The 21,256-nt window shown below is 54.4% G+C and overlaps 7 protein-coding genes across 7 annotated transcripts; 3 read left to right on the top strand and 4 right to left on the bottom strand.

Annotated features, from left to right (window-relative positions):
- Positions 1-1,225: 1,225 nt before the first annotated feature.
- On the bottom strand, positions 1,226-3,150 carry F5144DRAFT_90672 (uncharacterized protein). The gene has a single exon (XM_066793548.1). It carries the CDS (start codon positions 2,901-2,903, stop codon positions 1,425-1,427), a length of 1,479 nt encoding a protein of 492 aa, XP_066645885.1. The 5' UTR covers positions 2,904-3,150; the 3' UTR covers positions 1,226-1,424.
- An 8-nt stretch (positions 3,151-3,158) lies between these two features.
- F5144DRAFT_560006 (uncharacterized protein) lies at positions 3,159-4,557 on the top strand. Its single transcript, XM_066788189.1, has 3 exons — positions 3,159-3,983; positions 4,056-4,333; positions 4,406-4,557. The coding sequence occupies exons 1-2, from the start codon at positions 3,285-3,287 to the stop codon at positions 4,077-4,079; spliced, it is 723 nt and encodes a 240-aa protein (XP_066645886.1). The 5' UTR covers positions 3,159-3,284; the 3' UTR covers positions 4,080-4,333; positions 4,406-4,557.
- Positions 4,558-4,569: 12 nt separating this feature from the next.
- On the bottom strand, positions 4,570-5,121 carry F5144DRAFT_90693 (uncharacterized protein). Its single transcript, XM_066793549.1, has one exon. It carries the CDS (start codon positions 4,934-4,936, stop codon positions 4,628-4,630), a length of 309 nt encoding a protein of 102 aa, XP_066645887.1. The 5' UTR covers positions 4,937-5,121; the 3' UTR covers positions 4,570-4,627.
- A 186-nt stretch (positions 5,122-5,307) lies between these two features.
- Positions 5,308-5,787, top strand: F5144DRAFT_599030 (Glyoxalase/Bleomycin resistance protein/Dihydroxybiphenyl dioxygenase; the record flags this gene model as incomplete). The annotated part of the gene is made up of 1 exon (XM_066790982.1): positions 5,308-5,787. The coding sequence occupies one exon, from the start codon at positions 5,308-5,310 to the stop codon at positions 5,785-5,787; it is 480 nt and encodes a 159-aa protein (XP_066645888.1).
- A 673-nt stretch (positions 5,788-6,460) lies between these two features.
- Positions 6,461-10,793, bottom strand: F5144DRAFT_483160 (uncharacterized protein; the record flags this gene model as incomplete). The annotated part of the gene is made up of 3 exons (XM_066785378.1): positions 6,461-10,218; positions 10,325-10,487; positions 10,545-10,793. 3 exons carry the CDS (start codon positions 10,791-10,793, stop codon positions 6,461-6,463), a joined length of 4,170 nt encoding a protein of 1,389 aa, XP_066645889.1.
- A 26-nt stretch (positions 10,794-10,819) lies between these two features.
- On the bottom strand, positions 10,820-11,314 carry F5144DRAFT_483684 (uncharacterized protein; the record flags this gene model as incomplete). The annotated part of the gene is made up of 2 exons (XM_066785401.1): positions 10,820-10,933; positions 11,012-11,314. Coding segments are annotated over 2 exons (417 nt in total), but the record flags the coding sequence as incomplete, so codon positions are not given.
- A 4,468-nt stretch (positions 11,315-15,782) lies between these two features.
- On the top strand, positions 15,783-16,934 carry F5144DRAFT_609352 (Fructosamine/Ketosamine-3-kinase; the record flags this gene model as incomplete). The annotated part of the gene is made up of 4 exons (XM_066791626.1): positions 15,783-16,166; positions 16,197-16,416; positions 16,481-16,571; positions 16,709-16,934. 4 exons carry the CDS (start codon positions 15,783-15,785, stop codon positions 16,824-16,826), a joined length of 813 nt encoding a protein of 270 aa, XP_066645891.1. The 3' UTR covers positions 16,827-16,934.
- Positions 16,935-21,256: the final 4,322 nt, after the last annotated feature.

Below are 21,256 nucleotides of genomic sequence, written 5' to 3' on the forward strand. Positions count from 1 at the left end.
AGGTCAGCTTTCCTTGCCTCGAACTCCTTGCAGCCTCCTCCTGGGCTATGAGAAAGCCGGGGGGGCGGCCCCGTGGTCTCTTCCTTTTTCCCCCTTCTTGGAAGCCATCGTCGGCCTCCTCCAGGGTGGACGCACCCCGGAATGTGACGCTCCGCATCCTCGGTAGTAGTCTCTCTTGCTGCTGTTGTGTTTGTTGCTGCAAAGCAAGCTCAAAGGTTCGAGGCCGGAAATGGTATGCCTCCCTCGCCGCACCCCGGGCTTTTACTGCTTCCGGGCACCACCGTACCCAGGCCGGGTGCTTCCCTGAGTAGCACGGACAAAAGTATGGAATCTCGTTGCCGTGGGTTGGGCATTGGGCTTCCCCCGCCCTCCCGCCTCCCCCATGGGCCGCTGTGCCGCAGCGCGGGCACAGCGCAGACTTCTTGCAGAACCGTTGGGTGTGACCCCATTTCCAGCACCTATAGCACTGGGTAGCCTGCAGTGCAGACCAGTACGGCTCGCAGTTGAGCATCTGGGCCCGCCAAACCACTCCCTCCTCGCAGGCCCTTTTGGATTCTTCCTGACTGGTCATGGTAACCAGTGCCGTCGCTCTCGTGACTCCCTCGATCGTTGGAATTCGGAACTTGACTCGTTCCACCGACTGCAGCCCCAGCTGCTTGCCGAATGCCGCTTCTGTGACGTCCCTCAAGTCTCTCTTCAACATCCCTTTTACCAAAACCGCAAATGTCCGCTTTGCCTCTTTCGCCACCTCTCCAAACGCCGTTCCGATCCATCCTCCGTTCTTCGCGTGCCATTCCTTCGCTTCAGCATCCTGAAAAGTGACGATAACATCCCCGCTAGGGAGCTTGCGTGCTGCCACTGCTCCCTTCCTCTCGGAAACCCCGTTGACCGCCTGGACGATCTCTTGTGGAGACCTCCGGGTCAGCGACGGCTCTATAGATCCCCTCACCAGTATTTCCTTGTTGAGCCGCCCCGGTATGATCTTCTTCGGGAGCTCTCCTTCCCCAGCCACCACTGCAGCCCACGACCGGGCTACCGTTGTTGCTGGTGCAGGAGCTTGCTTCTTTCTCTGATCCTGCAGTTCCCTCCGGGCCTCTTGCAATTCCTTCTGGACCTCCTGCATCTCCTTCCGGACTTCCTGCATCTGTTTTCTCACTTCCTCTATGGCCCTCCCTGTCCCTTGTCCGATACCGTCCACCACGGCGTCCACGACGGTTCCTTGAATCCTCGCAACGTCGATTCCCTCGTTTCCCGTCTCTGATGCCTTTCCGCTTTCCAGTCTACGCAGCCTCCGCAGCCGTGTCATGATCTCATCCGCCACTACTTGGGAGACCGCCTCGTTTGGTTCCTTGGCCAAGTGGACTATTGTCCCTGTAAGTACCTCGTCTGATTCGTCGTGTAGAGGGTTGGGGCCATTGTAGATGTCATCTTCCATCACTTCGTCGCTGTCCTTCGTTGTGATTGGTTCGGCTCCTCCAGTAGGTGGGGCAGGCTCCCCCCGTGCAGCATTTTTCCCAGCCCCGGGCGCGGTCTTGCCCTTTCCTTTGCGAGCCATCGCGACGAGGCGCGACAGATCCCGCAACGGGGAAACTACCGTCGGCGGTTAGAGCTTTCTGAGCTCGATCGACTGGTGGTAGTTTCAGGCGTTTTGTTGCTTCTTTCGTGTTTTCGGTTTTTTTTTCCAGTTCATCCTTTGCACCCTCTATGCCTGAAAATATCTCGCGAAGATCACTGTCGGTGAGATATTTCATTCTCGTGTACATCATTGAGCGGTGTAGACGGGTCGAATCCCTTTGCGTGACAAAGTCGTGATTCTTGCGGGCCAACAGCCATAATTGTTTGCATTTGTCTCGGAAAAACTCGTAGGTCAACGGGAGCCGGTTCGAGTGTTCGACGATTTCTTTCTCGACCTCGGCCAAGTCCAAGTCCAGAGCCGGCCGCATCCGAATATCCGTGACGTTGTCGACCTCCTCCACGAGGGTTGCCAATTGACTCAGGTGCCCTTGAGAAGTGCTAACCAGGTCACTAATACGATCGCGAAACCTGTGGTCTGGGTCTCCACGTGCACTGGCAATGAGGTGGCGGGCGTAAGTTGTTGTGATGGATAGGTCTGCCAGGAGACTTTCTTCGTCCTGAGGGGCTGATCCCCTCCTTTCAAAACGCCAGGCCATGTATAACACATCTACCATCGCTAGCGTGAGCGAGGTAGCCAGCGGCCGAAAAATGTTCCTCGCATTCCAGGCGTCGTCCGGGTCCGCACTCATCGCTCCGAACAGTTCGTAGAAGCCTGACCAGGGTTGTGTGCCATTGCTTTCCCAGGGTGGCTGCATATCTTGCGGCCGAAGCCAGTTCGAAGCTTGAAACGCGACAGTGACAATACGAAGGTAGGCTCCGAGGGAAAGTTTCTGCGAAGTAAACATATACACCTTAGAAGTTACAGGTTGTCGTGGCAGGCTCACATCGACGATAGAGAGTGTCTCCCGGCGCATGGAGACCACGGCGGCCTCTCGCCATGAGCGGGCCACTTCCAAGGCGTTGCGTAGGTCTCCATAGCGGCGAAGGTCCGCCAATACCTTCAAAAGTCGAAGGAAGCCGACTTGCTGATCGTTATATCCAAGCTGTGTCGCTTGACGAAGCCTGCTCTCTAGTAATGCGGCGAGACGGCGGATGTCTCCCTGTTCGAGGAGCGAGTCGGCCAGTTCCGCCGTGACAGGGAATAGCGTGTCGAACTGATCATCCAAAACATCCCCATAAATTTCCTGAGCTTTCTGAAAAAACCCCAGTCGGTTGTATCGAACGAAGCCGTCGAGTTCATCTTGCAGGCTGGTCGTGACTCTGAAGGTCAATGTGGACGACCCAGTCTCCGTGGCGTCTTGATCAGGGGTAGGAGTGTCAATATCCATGGGGCTGGTGGGAGTCCGTCGGACCCTTTGGGTATAATACCTATATAAAATGTCTGATTATTGCCAGAAAGGTAAGGACTCGGCAGGCGTGAGAGGTGCAACGTAAAGTATTATTAGATAGGTAGATAGGGGTAAGTACGGACAGGGACTGGAGGTTATTGATGCGATTGTGGACGATGGTGGAAACCCCGCTCTACACAGCCTCAGCAAGCGGTGCATAGCGACCAATCTCGGCGCTTGTTATTGCTGCCTTAACCCCTTTGGTAGGTAAGACGGGCAGTGCAGGTTAAATACCTTACACAGAGTGAAAACCCCGCAGTTGAAAGGCCTCCCGTAACCCATTCCTTCTCTTGTACGCGCAGGAGGCCACTTTCGTTTCTCATGGACAGGTTTCGCTCGCGAGTCAGGTCTGGCTTTAAGCTGGACATCCATAATTCAAACGCCATCACTGCCCATAAGGTTCAATTCACATTCCATTATTATGCCTCATCCTCTCTGTGGGGTTGGGATGGTGAAGACCAGGTCTGTGTCCTTTATTTCGGCTTCGATATCCACGAAAAAAGCGAGAAATGTGAGATCCAGTCAGCAGAGGTCAAGCTCGACTTTTCAGGCAGCGGGACCAGCATCGAGCTCATGAGCGTCGCGCCAGAGAAAGAGATCCGACAGACTTCGGAGCGAGAATATATCGAACGATTTAGCTTCAACCCTTCCGCAGACACTCCGTTCGGCGGTGGCAGTCTTGGTGGTATCGAAAGAGAGCGCATTTTCGACGGCCTCCCTGATTGGAGGTTTCGCGGCGTTTTAGATGTGCCTAGTCCAACCACGTCAGCGACATGGGCATGGATACGTGGGGCCCACTACGACAAAGCACGAGGCGTACCCAGAATGGAGGTGGGAGTTGTGGGAAAGGGTTGCGCCAATGTACCTTTCAAGGGCACGGTGACAATGAATCTTGTACCACGAGGCTTCTGGAGGAAAGTCCTGAATGAGAACGAAAAGGCGTTTCTGGTGCAGTTCAACCCCGTGGGACAAGGCGACCTGTCTGCCATAGTAGCCAACTTTGAGGCCTTGATTCAACGCAAGGTGAGTGTATGCTTGAGCCTCGCCGCAACACCATTGAGGCTTTGGCGATCAATGTCCACTGACATGTGAAAGATGGAGGCCATAATGACATGAGGCGAGCAGGGACGATGTGTCCTGGAGTGTGACCAGCTGCCTTACCTGTGGGTAGGCACCTTGCCTTGGAATGAAAAGTGGCTCACATTAATAACGGGATTGGATGAGATGTGGTATACGAATGTCTCTGGCTCACACGTTTATTAGATGTAGAAGGATTCCAAACTGAGTGTAGTTGATTTGGAGTTTGGGTCCCTAACTTTGGTCAATACATGTATGTACTGTACTGTAACACCCTCGGGTCGGTCCAGTTTCTATGATTCAAATTAACATAGACCGTATGTCGGGCAGCTTAAACCCAAACCAATAAGGCGGAAACTACCTACCCTGTTGTCCCAATACCTATGCTCCCCAAACACTTTCCATTTGCATCATGGGATTGGTATACTTTTTTATTCCTTTGTTACAGAAAGAACGCAAGGGCGTAGCTGTTGTCATTTGCTATGAGTGAAGTTCACAAATTCTTCGGTATTAACAATGTTCTACGTCTCGCTTGGACGGCCGGTGGTGTCCGTAGCCCCTTATCGAGCTGCCGTCTTGCTCTTCCGTTATGTCCGGCGGAATTCCGATGTGACGACTGTCCCGGATTTAGCAGGACCTAACCTCCTCGGCACCAGCCCGGATCCGTCGTTCTCGAAGGTCAGCCCCCAGTATCGAAACGCATATTGCGTCTCCCTTGGGCTCTCGCGAAATACGAGATACGAGGTTGAGTAATCTCCCCGGTGCCCAGAACCTCGGGCCTCGTTGTGATTGGAAACCTTGAGCAAAAGGCAAATGTTGTCACGGGACAGCGCGTCAGCGACGTGAAAGCCAAGGGACGTGGCGGCCTTGGCCACCAGGCAGCGACACGAAAACATCAATTCCCATCTCGCGTTCTTTCTTGGCTTCTTGGCAATAAGGGAGAGCTTTTGGGTCGGGGCCTTGGACTCCTCACCGTGACGCGCGGGTCCCGACCTGGCGCATCTTGGACATGGCCGGAAAAGGGGATCGAGCGGCCCTCTCTTGGCTGCTTACGGGCAGACGGATGAACAAAGAGCTCGACTCGACCACGTAGGTGGCAGTTCATGAAGATAAGTACGTCCATCCATCCCTTTCAAACCAGACTTACCTCCTCCCTCAACATCACAGACCAAGAATCCCATCAAAGCCAGCAGCAAACCATTAAACCACACAACCCCTGAACCAGAACCAAAACTAAAACCAAACCAAGCGACAACCAGCCACCAAAATGTCCACCCCCGCCGCCGACGCCACCAACCCCACCCCCACCTTCTTCCTCAACCTCCCCACCACCTCCCTCCCCCCCGCCACCACCTTCTACACCACCCTCGGCTTCACCCCCGTCCCGGCCTGGACCTCCCCCACCACGGCCGTCTTCCTGCTCCCGGCCCCCAACCAGCACATCTGCCTGATGCTGCACACGCAGGCCTGCTTCCAACAGTTCATCCGCCCGGGCAGCGCCGTCGCCGACGCGCGCGCCACGCAGCAGACGCTGTTTTCGATTGGCTGTAGGGATAGGGAGGGGGTGGATGCGTGGTTGGAGAGGGTGGAGGGGGCGGGGGGGAAGAGGGATCCGTACGTGATGGAGGGGTTTGGAGAGGGGGAGGGGATGTATGTGCGGAGTTGGGAGGATTTGGATGGGCATGTGTGGGAGGGGGTTTGTTTGTTGGATGGGGGTGGGGATGGGGTTGAGGGGAAGGGGGAATAAAGGGGAATGGGGTTAAGGGGAAGGGGGAATAAAGGGGGATGGGGAGCGAGGGTTTTGGGTTGTTGCCGCTCAAGGGTACTGGTTTGGGCTACGGTGTGAGAGTTTGTTGGCTGGTTTGGGGGAGGAGCTCGAAGCAATGCTCTGTGTGAGTGGTAGTTTTGGGTGTGAGAGTTGGGCTGGCAGTTGGACTTGACCGGGTAAGGTCTTTGCTCGCCTTCGAATCCCTACGCTCATACCTTTCGTACCTACCGGAGCATCGTGAACATCGTAGGATTGGGGATTATTGTAACGTCGAGTCTTGGCCACATTTAGTTCCAAACCTTGGTTCCCCGGCTGTCGGTCTTTGTACTACACAAGCATCGACACGGAGGGATATGATGCAAGTGAGCTGAACAATTGGTTCCCCCAGGGGTGGGGGGGGGGGAGGGGTGTGAAGGAGACAACATTGTCTCAAAACCCCTTCGTGTATCTAACAATTGCCACCTCCCCATTCCTCGGTACCAATAACACGCCTTGCTCAGTAAATGTAATGAGCTGCACCGCAGATTCGGTCCCCATCCAGTCTCTTGGCAAGAAGAAGTGTTTACGGAGATTCAGAGGCATGTCTTCTCCCCACACAACATCGCTTGTACAGAGCCTAGCAATTTGTCAGCACCCATCTGTAACGTATACGTTAAATGTTCTCGTAGATTAGCCCTTGGTGGACAAGCCTCCCGTTATATTGTGGTCCGTTGGCAAAGGCACTGGCATGCAAGTAGCAACGGCAACGTGAAGCGAGGAGAAGTATCAATACGTACCAGTTGCCATGGTCAATGAAGACAAATTTACCCCGATGACACCCCAAAAACCGTTGCACGGAAGCTGAGAGCCCGAATAATGGCTGGCGTCGGATCCGCTCTTGCAACATCGATGTTGGGCCTCTCAGGTCTGTTGCCTGGAGCAAGCTTAGAAGGACTTTTCCCTTCTTGTTCTTGAAAGGTGTCTTTCCATCCTCGGAGGGGGTTTGGCAGACAAGATACTGTTGGTTATTGGTCTCCGCCAGGGCTTGGACCCGAGCAGTACCAGAGCTTGGCGTCGGCATTAACTGCGGTGCTTTAATGTCACCGTAATCCGCCGGGGTGGTGTTAACGATGTTGTGAATCAGCTTCTTGTTGGGATTCTGCCACTCGTGAACATGTATCTGGTTTTGCTCCACAAGCAACAGTCGGGTCTCATCAAACGGGTGGTTAATCCACTGCCTGCTTCGTTCTTCTTCCCTGGACGTTGCCCAGATTTTTGACTTGGTTCCAAGGTCCCACACCTGGTCGTGTAAAGGAGCAGAAATCAGGAGGAACTCTTCGTCTCGGCTGAAAACGAATTGATCCGCGAATCCGTCCGCAATCCTCGTCTCTAAAACTGGGTAAACGGCCCACCTTTCATCCTCCTTTATCCTCAGTTTCTTCACGATGACCTTCCCCATGTCATCCCCGCTGGCGAGGAACTTGGCTGACGGTGACCACCCCAGGCTGGCAACATCAGCACGGGGCCCGTGGTCGCAAACCTTCCTCGCAATCTTCCCGTTCTTCAAGTTGTGGATTGATACTGTTCCATCTTCTCTTCCACAGCAGTAGAACTCCCCTCCACTCTCGTAAGTCAGCGCGCTCACATGAGTGCCGGTGGTATTCTCGGAGTACACCGGTTCAGGCACCGCCTCCCCAACCAACTCATCCCCTTCGCTGCCTTGGCCATTTTCGTGGCGGTCATTGTTGTCAGGCCCGACCAAAGCGTCAGGTTCCCACACGCAGCATAAGGATCCTGTCGTGTTGTAGATGCGTCGTGAATTTGGACTGAAGGCCATATCCCGAAGAAGGCCGTTCCCGTGCAATCGGTAAACCAAGTTAAATCTCGGTAGTGCCCAAACGGACAACACACCGCTGAAGTTGGCAGTGAGAAGTAAGGTGCCGTCGCTGTTGATGACCATTTCTCGGGCCTCGGTGTGCTCAAACTCAGTTGTCTCGTCTGTGGCGAGGTCCCAGTGGACAAGGACCATGTCAAAATAAATAATGTAGAGCGACTCGCCATTGGGGTGCCAAACTGCCACTTCAGAGATGCTATAGGGGTCGCTTGCACTTGACCGGGTCCCGTCCACAGCACGGAGACATTGCCGTGACGAGGCAAGGGAAGCATCATTCGTCTCCCACACCGTGACCGGTTGTCCTGGGAACGCAATAGCCACTTGCGACTGATCCGGGCTGAGTGATGTCAGTCGAGGGCAACCACGGAGTTTGTCAGACTTTTCGGTTGTGAACCTTCTGACTTCAGCCCCAGTCTGAATGTCATACCAAACAACTAAACAATTATCATAACCGACGACAAGCTGTGTTTCGACAGCTCCAAATGCCATCTGGACAGGCCGCAGTTTGGGATCCCGGGTGATAGTATGAAGCAGCTGCCCCGAAGAGATATCCCAGATCTTGAAGCTCAGTCGGCCGCTGGTAGCGGCTGCGCTTCCCGTTGTGTTGGTCTCGAGCAGCGTGACCCATTCCCCGTGCTCAAACCTACGGAGCTCCTCGCAGGTTTCGGCAGACCAGACAATTACAGTCCCGTTGTTGGATATTAAAGTCAGGAAATACACGCCGGTGCAGCGCACTTTGGATGCCGTCTCGTCATAACCGACGGATAGTCGAGCAATGTTATCGCCCCAGAGCCGAGAATGGATTCCAGTGACTTGGATCAAGGCATTGTTTTGGGGAACGGCGAACTGACTGATGATGGAATTGCGGGGACAGAATGGCGGAATATGCTTGAAAATAGATGAGGGATTCTCAGCCAAGTTGTTGCCGAACTGTCCCAAAAGCCTGACGAGGTCTACTGCCCAACGGTCAAGGAAGGGAACCTCAAAAGTGTTGGGTACCCCCCCAGGCGGGGAAGTAGTCGCGAGCGAGGATGAGTGAGCCCCTTGTCGCTTCCTTAGATACAGCTTGATATACTGGGACGCGAGGGGTAAAGTGCGCAAGGACCGTGAAAGGGCCACGGCCTGTATCCAACAAAGGACATGCTTCGAGAAAAACAGTTTCAAATGCTCGAGAAGTGCGGGAGAAGTAACCGAGGAGTGCCGTACGTGATACGCCCAGTAGTTCAGCGCATAGCTTAAGAGGGGATGAGTATCGTACAGGACAGTCAAGCGGTCTTCGTGCATTCCATCGGCTTCAGAGACGCGTGACAAGATATGCCGCCACCGATCATTGCAAAGGTATTGGAGACACGCCTTTGCGAGAACCTCCTGGCTGTCCTGCCATGAAATAAATCCGGGTTCATTCCCGTCTGGTGTGGTGAGAAACTCTCGCGCGGTGGCGTGTATTAGTGATATGGTTTCGCCATCTAAACGGACAAAATGGCCACAGAGTTGGATAGCGGTGTCTTTGAGGCTAGTAAACTCTCCAAATTCGGGCTCGAGCGCGGCTTGCACCTCCGCAAGTTTCATCGGCCGGAAGCTGCATGTCGCCCAGGCGAGGATCCGTTGAGCCATGTCCTGAAGCCGCTGACTTTGGCTCTTTACGGCGGAAAGCATCGTTCTGTACAAAGACTGCATGTCTTGAGGGATGATCTCAAAAGCCTTTTGTATGTCTCCTGAGGTATGCCAGTTCTGCTGCAACGTATCCAACGCCAGGCGGGCCCAAAGGAATGACCCTTCGGTCCTTGAGATAATCTGGTCAATGATCTGGGCTTGTATGTGGCTCTCCTTCGGAAGAGTGGCAGTCACCACCGAGCGTACGTATGCTTCGATGTCCTGCGCTGTGTCTCCAGTTGTGATGGTGTCGAGAATTGCGCCCTTGGCCCGATGTTCCACTGTTGCTATAATGTCTTTGTTCGGTCTACTAAAGAGCATGATCTTGATACCCGAGGAAGAGTTGATTTGCGACACAAGGTTGAGAAGCATCAGAGGGTTCTCTGCTTCGTCGACAGCGTCAAATACCCAATGCAAGGTGTAGCCGATGTCGATCTTGAACAAGATTCCCTGGAATACCTTTGCCCAGATCGTCTGGTACTTTTGAGATGACAATTCGTCCCCAACGTCTCGGTGCAGACGAACCAGCCGCTCGGTAAACGCATCGTGTGTGGTTGCTATTTGGAAAGCGATGGACCGGAGGCAGTAAGCGAGGCTTCTCTTAGTCGGCTGGGATTCGGTGAAAAAGTGATACTGGCAACTCTGGCCAAGGAAGCCTTGTTGCAGGTGGCGAATCGTCATCGCCGCGAGGGTTGACTTGCCCGACCCTGGCATGCCAGTCAGGCAGAATAGACGAGCATCTTCGTTTGGGTCGCTGAGCCAGTGCTCGAAACTCTTCCGTCTGCGTAGCCATTCACCGGATCCTTGGAGGCCTTGGCTCGCGAACTTGTCAAGATCCTCCACCGGGTCCTCAATAATTCCGAGAATTGACTCCAGAGTATGAACTCGCTCTGGCAGAGGCCAATGCATGGTATCCGATACCACTTGGGTTGAGTCATTAGCAAAGAAAGGTGTGGTATTACACAGTCCGGTGGCTAGTTGTGAACCTACGAGGAGTTGTGAGGTTCTCAGACATTTGCTTTAGGAACGCAATGAATAAGATGTAGTTTTCGTCGTTGCGATTGCGGTACTTGCAAATGGTATGGTGATCAGCGTTTGCTGGACCCGATACTTCCCCTGGGTAGTTCAAGATGCCTGTGTCTTTGGCTACGATCTGCAGAAAAGCGAGGTTAATAATACTAAATTAACGGTTACGGGGTGGATCCTTTACCAATTTCTTGATACCCGGAAACATCTTGGTGGGCAGCGTTTCGTACATGGATGCCAGACGAAGACCCTTGCCAACGGACCGAAATTGCTCGTTGATGTCCTCGATAGAGGTTGAATTGCTTTCTAGCTCGGTGACATACACCTTCTTTGTTCCAACCGTTACTGAAAGTAGCTTGTTGAGGGAACCTGCGTGGGATGAGCCCCGATGCGGCGTCGATAAGAAAACAACGCCGTGAACATGTGAGATCATGTCTGCATAGTGTTCATCATATTTGCCTAAGATATAGGCCTGACAAGAGTTAGCAGCCATCGTTGGAATGAAGGTCTGACGATACGTACTTTCTTTACGACTAGCCCTCCCATGGAATGGGCAACAAAGATAATCGGCCGCTATACTCGATTATATTAGGACCACGGTTGTTCCCTACTCGCCGGAGACGGTCGGTACACGTATACAAAGGCACTCACTTTCCCAATCGGCCATTCTCCATCCGAGTCACGGTCACCATACCCTCGCATTTGCACCAGAAGACCCTTGGCAAAGTCCAAAAGGCTCAGCTTCGTGTCGGGCCCACGCCAGTTGGCGTTGTAGCCGAAAGTAAACATCCTAAAATGCGACACCCCATGTTCGTGCCGCAGCCACGCTGGCCAAAACATGGATGGATCATGTTTCCAACACCACGTAGTCCAAGAATTGCCTCCAAGGCCATGGACAAATATTACATCAGCCGTGGCCCGGGATTCATGAGGGTCGTGAACTAGGGTAAGGCCATGTGCGTTTGGGGGCGGCACGGGCACGGCGCCGCCCACGTTGATGATAGCCCCTGATGGGGCTGATTCCAGGTCTTGTCCCGAAGCATCCGTCGAGTCGCTCTGGGACTGGCCGGATCGGAACCGTGTGAACTACCCCAAATTAGGATAAATTACAGTTATAGTTTGCAAGGTGGGAGATACCATTATGAGAGTTCACCGCATGAAGCTGCGGAAACAAACGTGGATGCCCCAACGGAGTGCGATTGTTCGGACTTACGGCATGGGAGACGAGGCAGCACGGCCGCGGTATTGGGCAGCCTCAGGTAAACAGCCAAGACTTTGGCACCCTGCGGCCTGAAGGGGATTTGTGTCGCGCGTGCTGTTGGCGGTTAACCTTTGTCAGTGATTGGACAACGGCACATTAGCCTGTATGTACCACCTTTCTGTCGACTCCGCAGTACATCACAATCGTTCATCAGAATCAGCTGGAGTTCATGTTGACAGAACTGAACCCAGACAACGTAGCCGAATCAAGTATTGAGAAACCACCTAGATATGGCGCTCGCGGTCGTCAGCAAGGAAATATACCAAGGAGCAATCCTTGACATTGATCGCCATGCTGGAAACGAAGCCCCGACTGTGCCTATCCCCAAACCCCAGGTTGGAAGTGCCTTCGAGTTAAACAACGCTGTTGCCAGGGGTAAGCAGCAATTTCAACCAATTCACTCACCCCTCCCATTCTTGTTTTGTCTGTGTTTCTAAGTGTACCAGCACTTCCGTACCCGGACTCAAAGCTCTTGAGCATAAACAATTATGGCAGGTCTCTCTGGGGGCAAACGGGAAAGATCACCGCAATGCTTCCCGACGGGACAATGAAGGGCTATTTCTTGAAGGCAATTGATAGAGCGGCAGTAAACGATTGATACAGCGGCAGTGCACTTACGTCGGCATGGAAATATGGGAGCTCCTATTGGCTCAAAAACTTGGCAGCTGTCAGCGAATTCCCACTAAAAGCGGTGAAGAACAATGCACTAACACTAACATTGTCGGAAAACATTCCCGAACACTATTTCCCTAGAATAACGTTACCCAACCAATATTATACATGCCCTCCACGTCGCGTAGATCTCGTATTATACAACAAGTTTTCATCACCGCTACTCAGCAACTCCCACTGAGATCTCCGTCTCCGAATACTCGCTTGGACCCTAGGACCACTAGCACGTACGCCCGCTGCCTTTCCTGCCCCAAGTGCTGCATTTCGGCCGCCGCATACTCCCCGATGAGTCGGTCCAGACACATCGCTTTCTCTCTGAGCCGCCGCCTGTGTTTCTAGCCGAGCAAGTGTTGACTTGTTCTTGCTCCCGCGAGGCCGGCCCCTGCCGCGCCGTGGCTGAATCCCATCTGGCAGACTAGCCCCCGAGCGCTCATTTGATTGTCCGTTCTGGTTCTGAGCGCTCAACCGGTCGACAGTTACATAGGGAGGAACTGGCTGGGCCATGTTCTTCGGTCTACCACGAAGTGATGTAGCGATCTTTGGGTCGAGGATTCGACAGTAAGGGTCCGTAGATGTCGATTGCCGTAGGTGCCATCTCGGGTGGACGTCCCATTTCACCAAAGGGACATTGCCTTCCAGCTTTGATAGAATCGTATGGCGACACGGGATACCTAGCTCAAGAGATGGCGTACAATCGTTGTCACAGAGTCCGATGCTTGCTGGCCGGGGGATCGAAGGAGTTGGGATCGCTGTTAGAGCTAGGCGGTACTCCCGTGTAATGAGACGAAGGCCTTTTTGAGAAATGACCCGGGGAAGCTCGCCCAAATACTCGGCACCAGGTCCAGTATACTCGCGCAAAGTCAAAACCTCGTCCTCTGCACATGCCTGAATGAAGTCCCTCTCTTGGTCGTGCAGCATGTCGGTAATGGCCTCAACAAGACGGTATAGGTGACTCATGCCGTTCAGGAGGTAAGACTTGACGTTGTTGTTGCTCGCTTCCGTCCCAGAGGTGACCCGGCAGCCAAAATTCCGATACCTCCGGATGAAGCAACGGGCCCATTGCTCCCTTACAGGCATATATGTTCTGTAAAGGTACGACAAAATCGCCTTCTGGTCGCCAAACTCCTGACAAAGGTGTGCCCATGACTTGTCATGCTCCGCCTCGGTCTCCGCAAACATAACCAGCTTCCACAGCATTACGACGCCCTGGTGGCTGTGTGGAACAGGCTCGGAAGACTGGTTAGACCCAGAGTCGCGAACCATCGCCCTCTCGCTTGCTGTTAGGGTTGTCCGGTCCCAGGCGTCCTCGGCGGCACTTTCCTGGTCGCTGCCATCGTCTGTCCTTTCTCGTATCCACTTCTGCTTTGCCTTAAGCAAGACATTGGAGATGATGTGGTGGATGCAGATTTGTTGTTGGCTCTCGGGGAACTGCTCGTCTAAAGCCTTTTTCATCTGATTATCGAAATCTGTAAGGATGATATCGGGCAGCCGGATGCTGTGCTGAATGGCTAACTGTCGGATGCCGTCAGCGAGAAACTGGAAGCCTTCTAGCCGCTCGTTATCGATAACGCCGAATGCAGCATTAAAGACAGTCCCTAGGCAAGTCGCACCAGTAGCTTGGAAAAGAGGGAGCTTGAAGCGGTTCGTGTTGTACGTGTTGTCGAAGCTGAGGACTTCTGGGAACCGTTGCCACATGCGGATACAGTACGGAAATGTCCACACAAGACCCACAAGGCGATTTGGCTCCGTTTCCGACCATTTTACCACGTAAGGGATGTCTCTCTCGTCGAAGATCTTGATCAGCGTAGCCGTAGGGTTGTAGCTATTTAGCTTCTGGCGGTTGACGAGGGCTCTGGCGTTGTAGATGTCCCTGCGAGTGAGGACGGAGTCTGGATGTTGGTTGTTCACGATGCTTCTGACGTCTCGTGCGCGGATACCGACTCGGCGACTTGTCGCCTCAATGGTCGCCTTGATAGAATCAGTGAGCTTCCGGTGGCTAGGATGGACTGGGAGGGTGATTATGCCCAGGATGAACAGCACCTGCAGGCCAACGCAAGACCCATCGATGATCATTCTCCGACAAGGATACGGCGAAAACCCTCCATTTACAGCCGCATTTCCGGGATTGTCGTTGTCGAAGACCAGCCCCTTTGCTTTTCCCGGGTTCGCCGTATCTGTCACACTCTAGAGTATAACGTAATAGCCGACCTTTGTAAGAATAGCCCTGCCGTTTGACAATGCCAAATCCGTTGGCTTTTGCGAAGACGTTTACCTGATCAAAAAGGGCCTCGAATGTCGATTCGGGATTCCCTGGGACCAGGAGGTTCGGTATTGTCTCCGGCCTGCTAGGACTTGAGCTAGTGTTTTGACGTTTGCCTTGCTCTTCACGTTCGCGCTGCTCTTCCCGTTCTCGCTGGAGTTGGGCGCTCGGTGACAGACTCGATCGGGGGCGAGAGTGGTGGCTGCCGGTCGGGAATCGACTCCATGTATTCCGTTCATGAACAGTCCGTTCACGTGAGATCGTAGAACCATCCCGCAAAATAACCTTCTCTCGAGACATAGTAGTCCTCTCTTGAGTGACGGTCGAGTCAGGAGACGACCGATGGGACGAGTATCCAGATGAAGCTAGATGTAACTCCTCTTCCTCTTCCTTGTAGATCTCGAGCGCACTGCGGAATATGGTATCGAGACCCCTCAGCCGAGTTCTCCTATCCTTCTCTTGCTCCTTTATATCTCGTCGTGCTTGCATTCGCTCACTAAAAGCCGGGCCTGGTAAGGCCAGCTTAACATGGTGCATTGGTCTCGCGGGGATCGGGAAATCGAGGGAGAGAAATATCTCGGAGTCGTTGCGCAGTTCCCACCAGGGCTCGTCTAACCCTTGGGATCCATGGGGTCGGGGTATTGTCGTAAAATGTGCCGGGGGATTGGTCGCAAAGAGATTGTATAAGGCATTGTCGTCGCCATAGCCGTACCATTCCTCAGGGTCCGGTCCTAAGCTACTGCCTGAAGACGTAGGCCTGGTCTGCTCGCGGGTATTGGAGGTATCGCGTCGGAATCGCTTCGCAGGTCGGGATTGCGCTTCATCGAGGTCGGCATTTTCGTGTTTAGATCGCGATCCCTTTCGGGAACTGCTGGGAAAGCGAGCCATTCTGCAATGGATGGGCATGTGAAGGCAGGAGGCTGACGGTCGGACGTTACTTTGGGTTGACAGACACTTGGCAGCTGCTAAAACTGGAGAAGAGTGTGGCAGAATTTTGATGGATAGGTCCCTGCTTAACAGGAAATTTTTGAGCCAATAGGAGCTCCCATATTTCCATGCCGACGTAAGTGCACTGCCGCTGTATCAATCGTTTACTGCCGCTCTATCAATTGCCTTCTTGAAAGTATAGCGTTCAAATCTCACGTCCGTCGCCGTAATAGGGATCTTTGTAAGCTGACAGCCGCACTCATCGCCAGACCGCGCCCCTTGGAGACACCGGACGTGCCATGATGCTTGGAGAATACGAATCTCTCAAGGCAATCCACGCCGTGTCTCCTAAAATTGCCCCTGAGCCATACAGCTGGGGAAAGTATGACGGGCTTGACACCTACTTCTTGCTCACCGAGTTTCGGGAAGTTGGCAAGCAACCCCCTAATCCCGCCAAGTTCACAAAGCGGCTTGCGGAGATGCACAAGAAGTCCCAGTCACCAACGGGAAAGTTCGGGTTCCATGTCACGACTTGCCATGCCAAGTTACGGCAGATCACTGATTGCTGGGAAGAATCGTGGGCGGCGCTGTACCGCAAACAGCTTGCTCATATGATCGAGCTTGACGAAGCCAAGAATGGCGAATGGCTCGAGTTCAAGCGAGTCTGCCAACTGATTCTGGACAAGGTGATTCCGAGACTGCTCGAACCCCTGTAGTCGAATGGCCGCACTATCAAACCGTGCTTGGTTCATGGCGACCTTTGGGATGAAAACAGCGCGACGGACACGGCGGATAACGAGCCGTTCATTTTGGATGCCGGATCTTTCTACGCCCACAACGAGTATGAGATTGGAAACTGGAGAGCAGCGAGGCACAGACTAAGCTCCTCGGCTTATGTCCGAAGTTATCGCCAGGAATACCCCGACTCTGAACCCAGTAAGCGAGTATTGTCACTGCCCTACTAATTATCACCCAGTTCTAACAAGCCTATGATGTCTAGAGGAGGAATGGGATGACCGAAACCTGTTATACTCTCTCCGTTTTGATCTTGGGACTGCCATACTGATTCCACACAACCACCAACGCCAAACGTAAGTTTAAGTGGTGTATTTCAGCATTCTCCATCTCTTTTTTTTTTCTTTTTTTTTCCTCCCCAGTTCTTCTTGTCCTTTCATCCCGTCTTCCTGAATCCTTGATTTATGCTACACGAGAAGGTAACAAATTGTAGGGTCAAGGAGAATATGACCATCTTATGCAAGAAGTATTTTCCAAGCGAGCTGGCTGCCCTGCAAGCTTCGGAGCGAACGCGGACAAGGATGAGGAGCGGGGGAATTCTCGCACTGTGAAAGATGCAGGAAGAGGGGGGCTTGGAACTGGAATTGCAAACAGGATTGGTCAAGTTCGACGACAACGGCGGCTAGATTAGGTACAGGTAGTATCGTATTTACCCTCCCAGTCGTCCGTCAGAACCAACGTGCACCAACACAACAGACCAACTCACCCACACATGACGAAACTTCGAGTCCGCGATTCTTTGCCATCGTGTCTCTATTTTGGAGATGGCTTCCCTCTCGGATATTCGAATCCAACTAACGTGGTCCACCCCCAAGCGGCGCACACCCCCAAGCGGCGCACTTTTCCACAACCACACGACAAGAAACATTAATTACACCACCACAACGCCTATAATACACCGAAACTATACAGAGTTATATACATCAGAAGAGCAAGAGAACCTTTGCAGTCCTGCTAAAGGGCGCGTGGAAGAAGGACCTCCAGGGGGTCACCGAAGAGGAATTCGGGAAACAAACAGGCCTCCACACAGTCGATAAAGTGAAGTTTAGAGTGCCGAGACACAGGGAGGCGACCCGGGCAACAGTGCTGGTTGCTTTAACCTCCCAGGAGGAAGCACGCAAGGCGTGCGACGAGGGAGTGATCTGGAAGGCTCAACTACTGGACTGCGAGCCTTACTGGGCTGCCCTCAGCCCAACACAGTGCTACAAGTGCTGGAAGTGGGGACACACACAACATCATTGCAAGGCTACCCCATTGTGCCCGCGCTGCGGGACGAAAGCCCATGGAGAGGGCGGCAGGGACGGCGAGAACCAGTGCCCTACTCACAAAAACGAAATCCCGCTCCGATGCCCGGCCTGCGGAGGAAGGCATCCGGCGTGGTCAGGAGAGTGCCCGGAGAAGTCGAGGACCCTCGCCAAGGCCAAGGAGGCCTACCAGTTCCGGCCACGGACTTATGAGACCGCAGCGGCGAACTCTGCCAGCACGGCCCCTACGAGCGCTCCCGCGTTTAACTTCGAGGGCGAGGAGAGGGACGACAACAGCTATCAGGTGGTAGGAAGGAAGAGGTTGAGAGGAAGACCGACGAATGCGGCTGCGGCCCAACGTCAGGCTCTCTTAGACCCCCAGCAGACCAGGATCAACTTCGAGGCTCCGAGGGTGCAGTTCGCAAACCCGGTAGTCAACGGTGTCTACACCGCCGCTCCGCCGCCCCGGGCGCCCGAACCGGCTACCGGACCAACGCCTGCCGTCGCCGCCAACCCTGCGGTCACTGCTACTCCGAACCAACGCGACCCCGAGGGGGACACTACGATGGACTCGATCACCGTCGCAGGCAATGAAAATTAAAATCCTACTCTGGAACACCGAAGGAAACAAGCAAACACTGGAAGTCTTGCTGGAGGAGGCCAAATACGACCTCTTGGCGGTGCAGGAACCGTGGATTAACAAGGAGACGAAGTCTACATACTGCCCCCGGAGCAGCAGATACCACCTGGTACACAAGCTCGAGGGGCGGGCAGCGATATACGTGAGCAAGAGGTTTGGGATCAAGCAGTGGGACTCCGAAGCCACCGAGAACTGGTGCCGTGTGTGGTTTTCAGAGGCAGACCTTGGAAGGGAGGGCCCCGGATTCGAGCTTTGGTCCATATACAACCCTCCCGGCGGCGAGAATGTACCGAGAGCCCTGCAAGGGCGGCCAAGGCCAAGCCACCCGGTGGTTCTGGCAGGAGACTTCAACCTAAAGAACCCACTGTGGGACAAGTTCGGACGCTACGATAGGAAATCGGAAGACCTACTGCAGCTGGGTTCCTTGTGGGACCTCACCATCAGAACTCCAAGGGGGGCGACAACGCGAGCTCCCCAGGGGCGGCAGCGAGGCCGCCCGTCAACCATCGACCACTTCTGGACTTCGGAAAACCTCCAAACAGTATACTACGGGGAAGAATGCCGTGGAAAGTCAGACCACTACCCACAAGTGCTCGAGGTCGGGGAAGGGCATGGGCCGAGACCAACCCAACCGGATGGCTGGGCCTGGAAGAAGATGGACAGGGAGAGGGTGAAGGCTGAATTAGAGCTGCTATGCAAGGCCATGGGACTTACAGACCCGGGACCGGACGGGCTGCTGGCCAGGACCCGAACAGTCGAGGGTCTTGATAAAGCTTTCGGCAGCCTGGTCGAGTGGCTCACCTGGGTCGCGGGGGAAAGCACTCCAAGGAGGAAGGCGAGTTGTGGCTACAGCTCTCCTTGGTGGACAGTGGAAGTGCAGCAGGCCGCCCGGAAGGCCAGGAAAGCCGAGAGGCTGGCGAAGGAGACGCGGACAGAGTACTGCTGGGAGGAGCTCGGCGAAAGGCTCAAGGACCTTGCCAGAACAACGCGCGAAGCACGGACGAGGGCTTGGAGGAACAACCTGCAGGAAGCAAGCGAGGCAAAGAAGCCCGATCAGATGTGGAGCTTGGAAAGATGGGCCAGGCTACGGAGCTTTTTGCCGCCGGAACCACCGAGACTACCGGAATTTAAGGACTCTTCCGGACAGGTAACGGCCAAAACGCACGACCAGAAGGCCAGCGCGCTGGCCGAGAGGTTCTTCCCGGACCCACCGGCCAACCTGACGGACGTGGAAGATCAAACCTTTTTGGGCAGCTGGAACCCGGGCTTCGACGTTGTACAAGCAGTGACGCCGACCGAGATCACGGAAGCGATAGGAAGAGCAAGCCCCTGGAAGGCGCCAGGCGAGGATTTGCTCCCGATGGGCCTTCTGAAGGCGTGCGGAGCACCGTTAGCTGAAGTGCTCGCCCTTCTGGCGACAAGGTGTCTGGAGCTAGGATGGTTCCCGAACCGTTTCAAGAGGGCGAAGACTGTAGTACTACCGAAACCAGGAAAGGCTCCGCCGGTGTATCAGACCCCGGGGGGATACAGGCCCATTGCTCTGCTGCCAACCCTAGGGAAGGTAATAGAGTCAGTGGTCGCCAGGAAGGTCACTCAAACTGCAGAAGTCAACGGCCTCTTACCAGATGAACAAATGGGGAGCAGAGCACACCGCTCCACAGAGCTGGCTGTCCGGCTAGTAGTAGCCCAGGTCCAGGAGGCGTGGAGACAGAAGGGTGCGGCGTCCCTATTGCAACTGGACATCTCAGGAGCCTTTGACACGGTCAACCACACCCGACTGCTAGCAACTTTGCGAGAAATGGGCTACCCGAGGTGGCTGGTCCTCTGGACGAGAGACTGGTTGACTGGTCGAGAGGCCACCCTTCTTTTCGACGGCAAGACGGCGGCACCGACGGTAATTCGGGCAGGGGTCCCCCAAGGCTCACCCCTTTCCCCTGTTCTCTTCATCCTCTATATTTCCTCATTATACAAGCAGCTAAAATACGAGCACCCTCACTTGGCTATAACGGGGTTTGCGGATGACACCAACCTCCTGGTGTTTGGTCGAAACCCCGAGGCCAATGTCCGGCAACTGGAGGCGGCGTGGGAAACATGCATGCGATGGGCGGACAGTCGGGGGATGAAGTTCGCCCCGGAAAAGAGCGAACTGATCCATTTCAACAAGGGACGACGGCAGTGGACAAACCAGCTGGAACTCACTAACCCAGGGGGAGGCACCAGCCCCGTCAGACCGAAGGAGTCTGCCAGGTTCCTGGGAGTCTGGCTGGACCGGAAGCTCAACTGGAAAGCCCACCTGGCGGCGGTGGAGAAGAAGCTGAGGACCCAGAGCTATGCCCTGTCGAGGCTAGCGGCATCGACGTGGGGACTGGGTCTAGCCAAAGCGCGAGAAGTGTACACAAAGTGCATCTGGTCAGCGCTGGCCTATGGCGCATCGTCGTTCCACATTCCCACGGATGTGGGAGGCGAACCGGTGAAGAAAGGCACCACCAAGGCCCTCGGGAAGGCCCAGAACAAGAGCCTGAGGATTGTGGCGGGAGCCTTTAAGTCTACCCCCATCCGTAACCTCGAGACAGAGACGTGGGTACCACCGTTGGACTTATACCTAAACAAACGGCTTGCAGATTTCGAAAACCGACTCCAACAACCCGATCTGGACGACGGCCAAGGCGGCAAAAAGACGGCGGGGAGCGTTATCCTTACCGCCTGCCGCAAGATACAGCAGAGACTCAGCTCGAGGAGGGGCAACAGGGGCCGACCGCAAACCTTGAGACCTCAAGGGCCCACGGCGGTAGAGAGAGCCGCGGGCACGATCATGCGCTGGACGGGGGGAACCATAGACACGGACAAGGCAGTAGAAGAGGCCTGGAGAGCGAGGTGGTTAAAGGAACGGGACGGCAGAGCAATCACCAGGCCGGCGGACGACTTTGACCATCAGCGGGAGACGCTATTCCGGAACGAAACCCTAAGGAGGCATGACGGTCTCAGCAAGGCGAAAAGCTCACTGCTCATTCAAATCCGGACGGGAGCAATAGGCTTACGGGACTACTTGTTTACACGGGAAGTCCCGGAGGTTCTGACGCCTGCCTGCGAGTGTGGC

Source organism: Chaetomium tenue, assembly GCF_020726465.1.
Source record: "Chaetomium tenue strain MPI-SDFR-AT-0079 chromosome Unknown F5144scaffold_2, whole genome shotgun sequence".
NCBI classification, from domain to species: Eukaryota; Fungi; Ascomycota; class Sordariomycetes; order Sordariales; family Chaetomiaceae; genus Chaetomium; species Chaetomium tenue.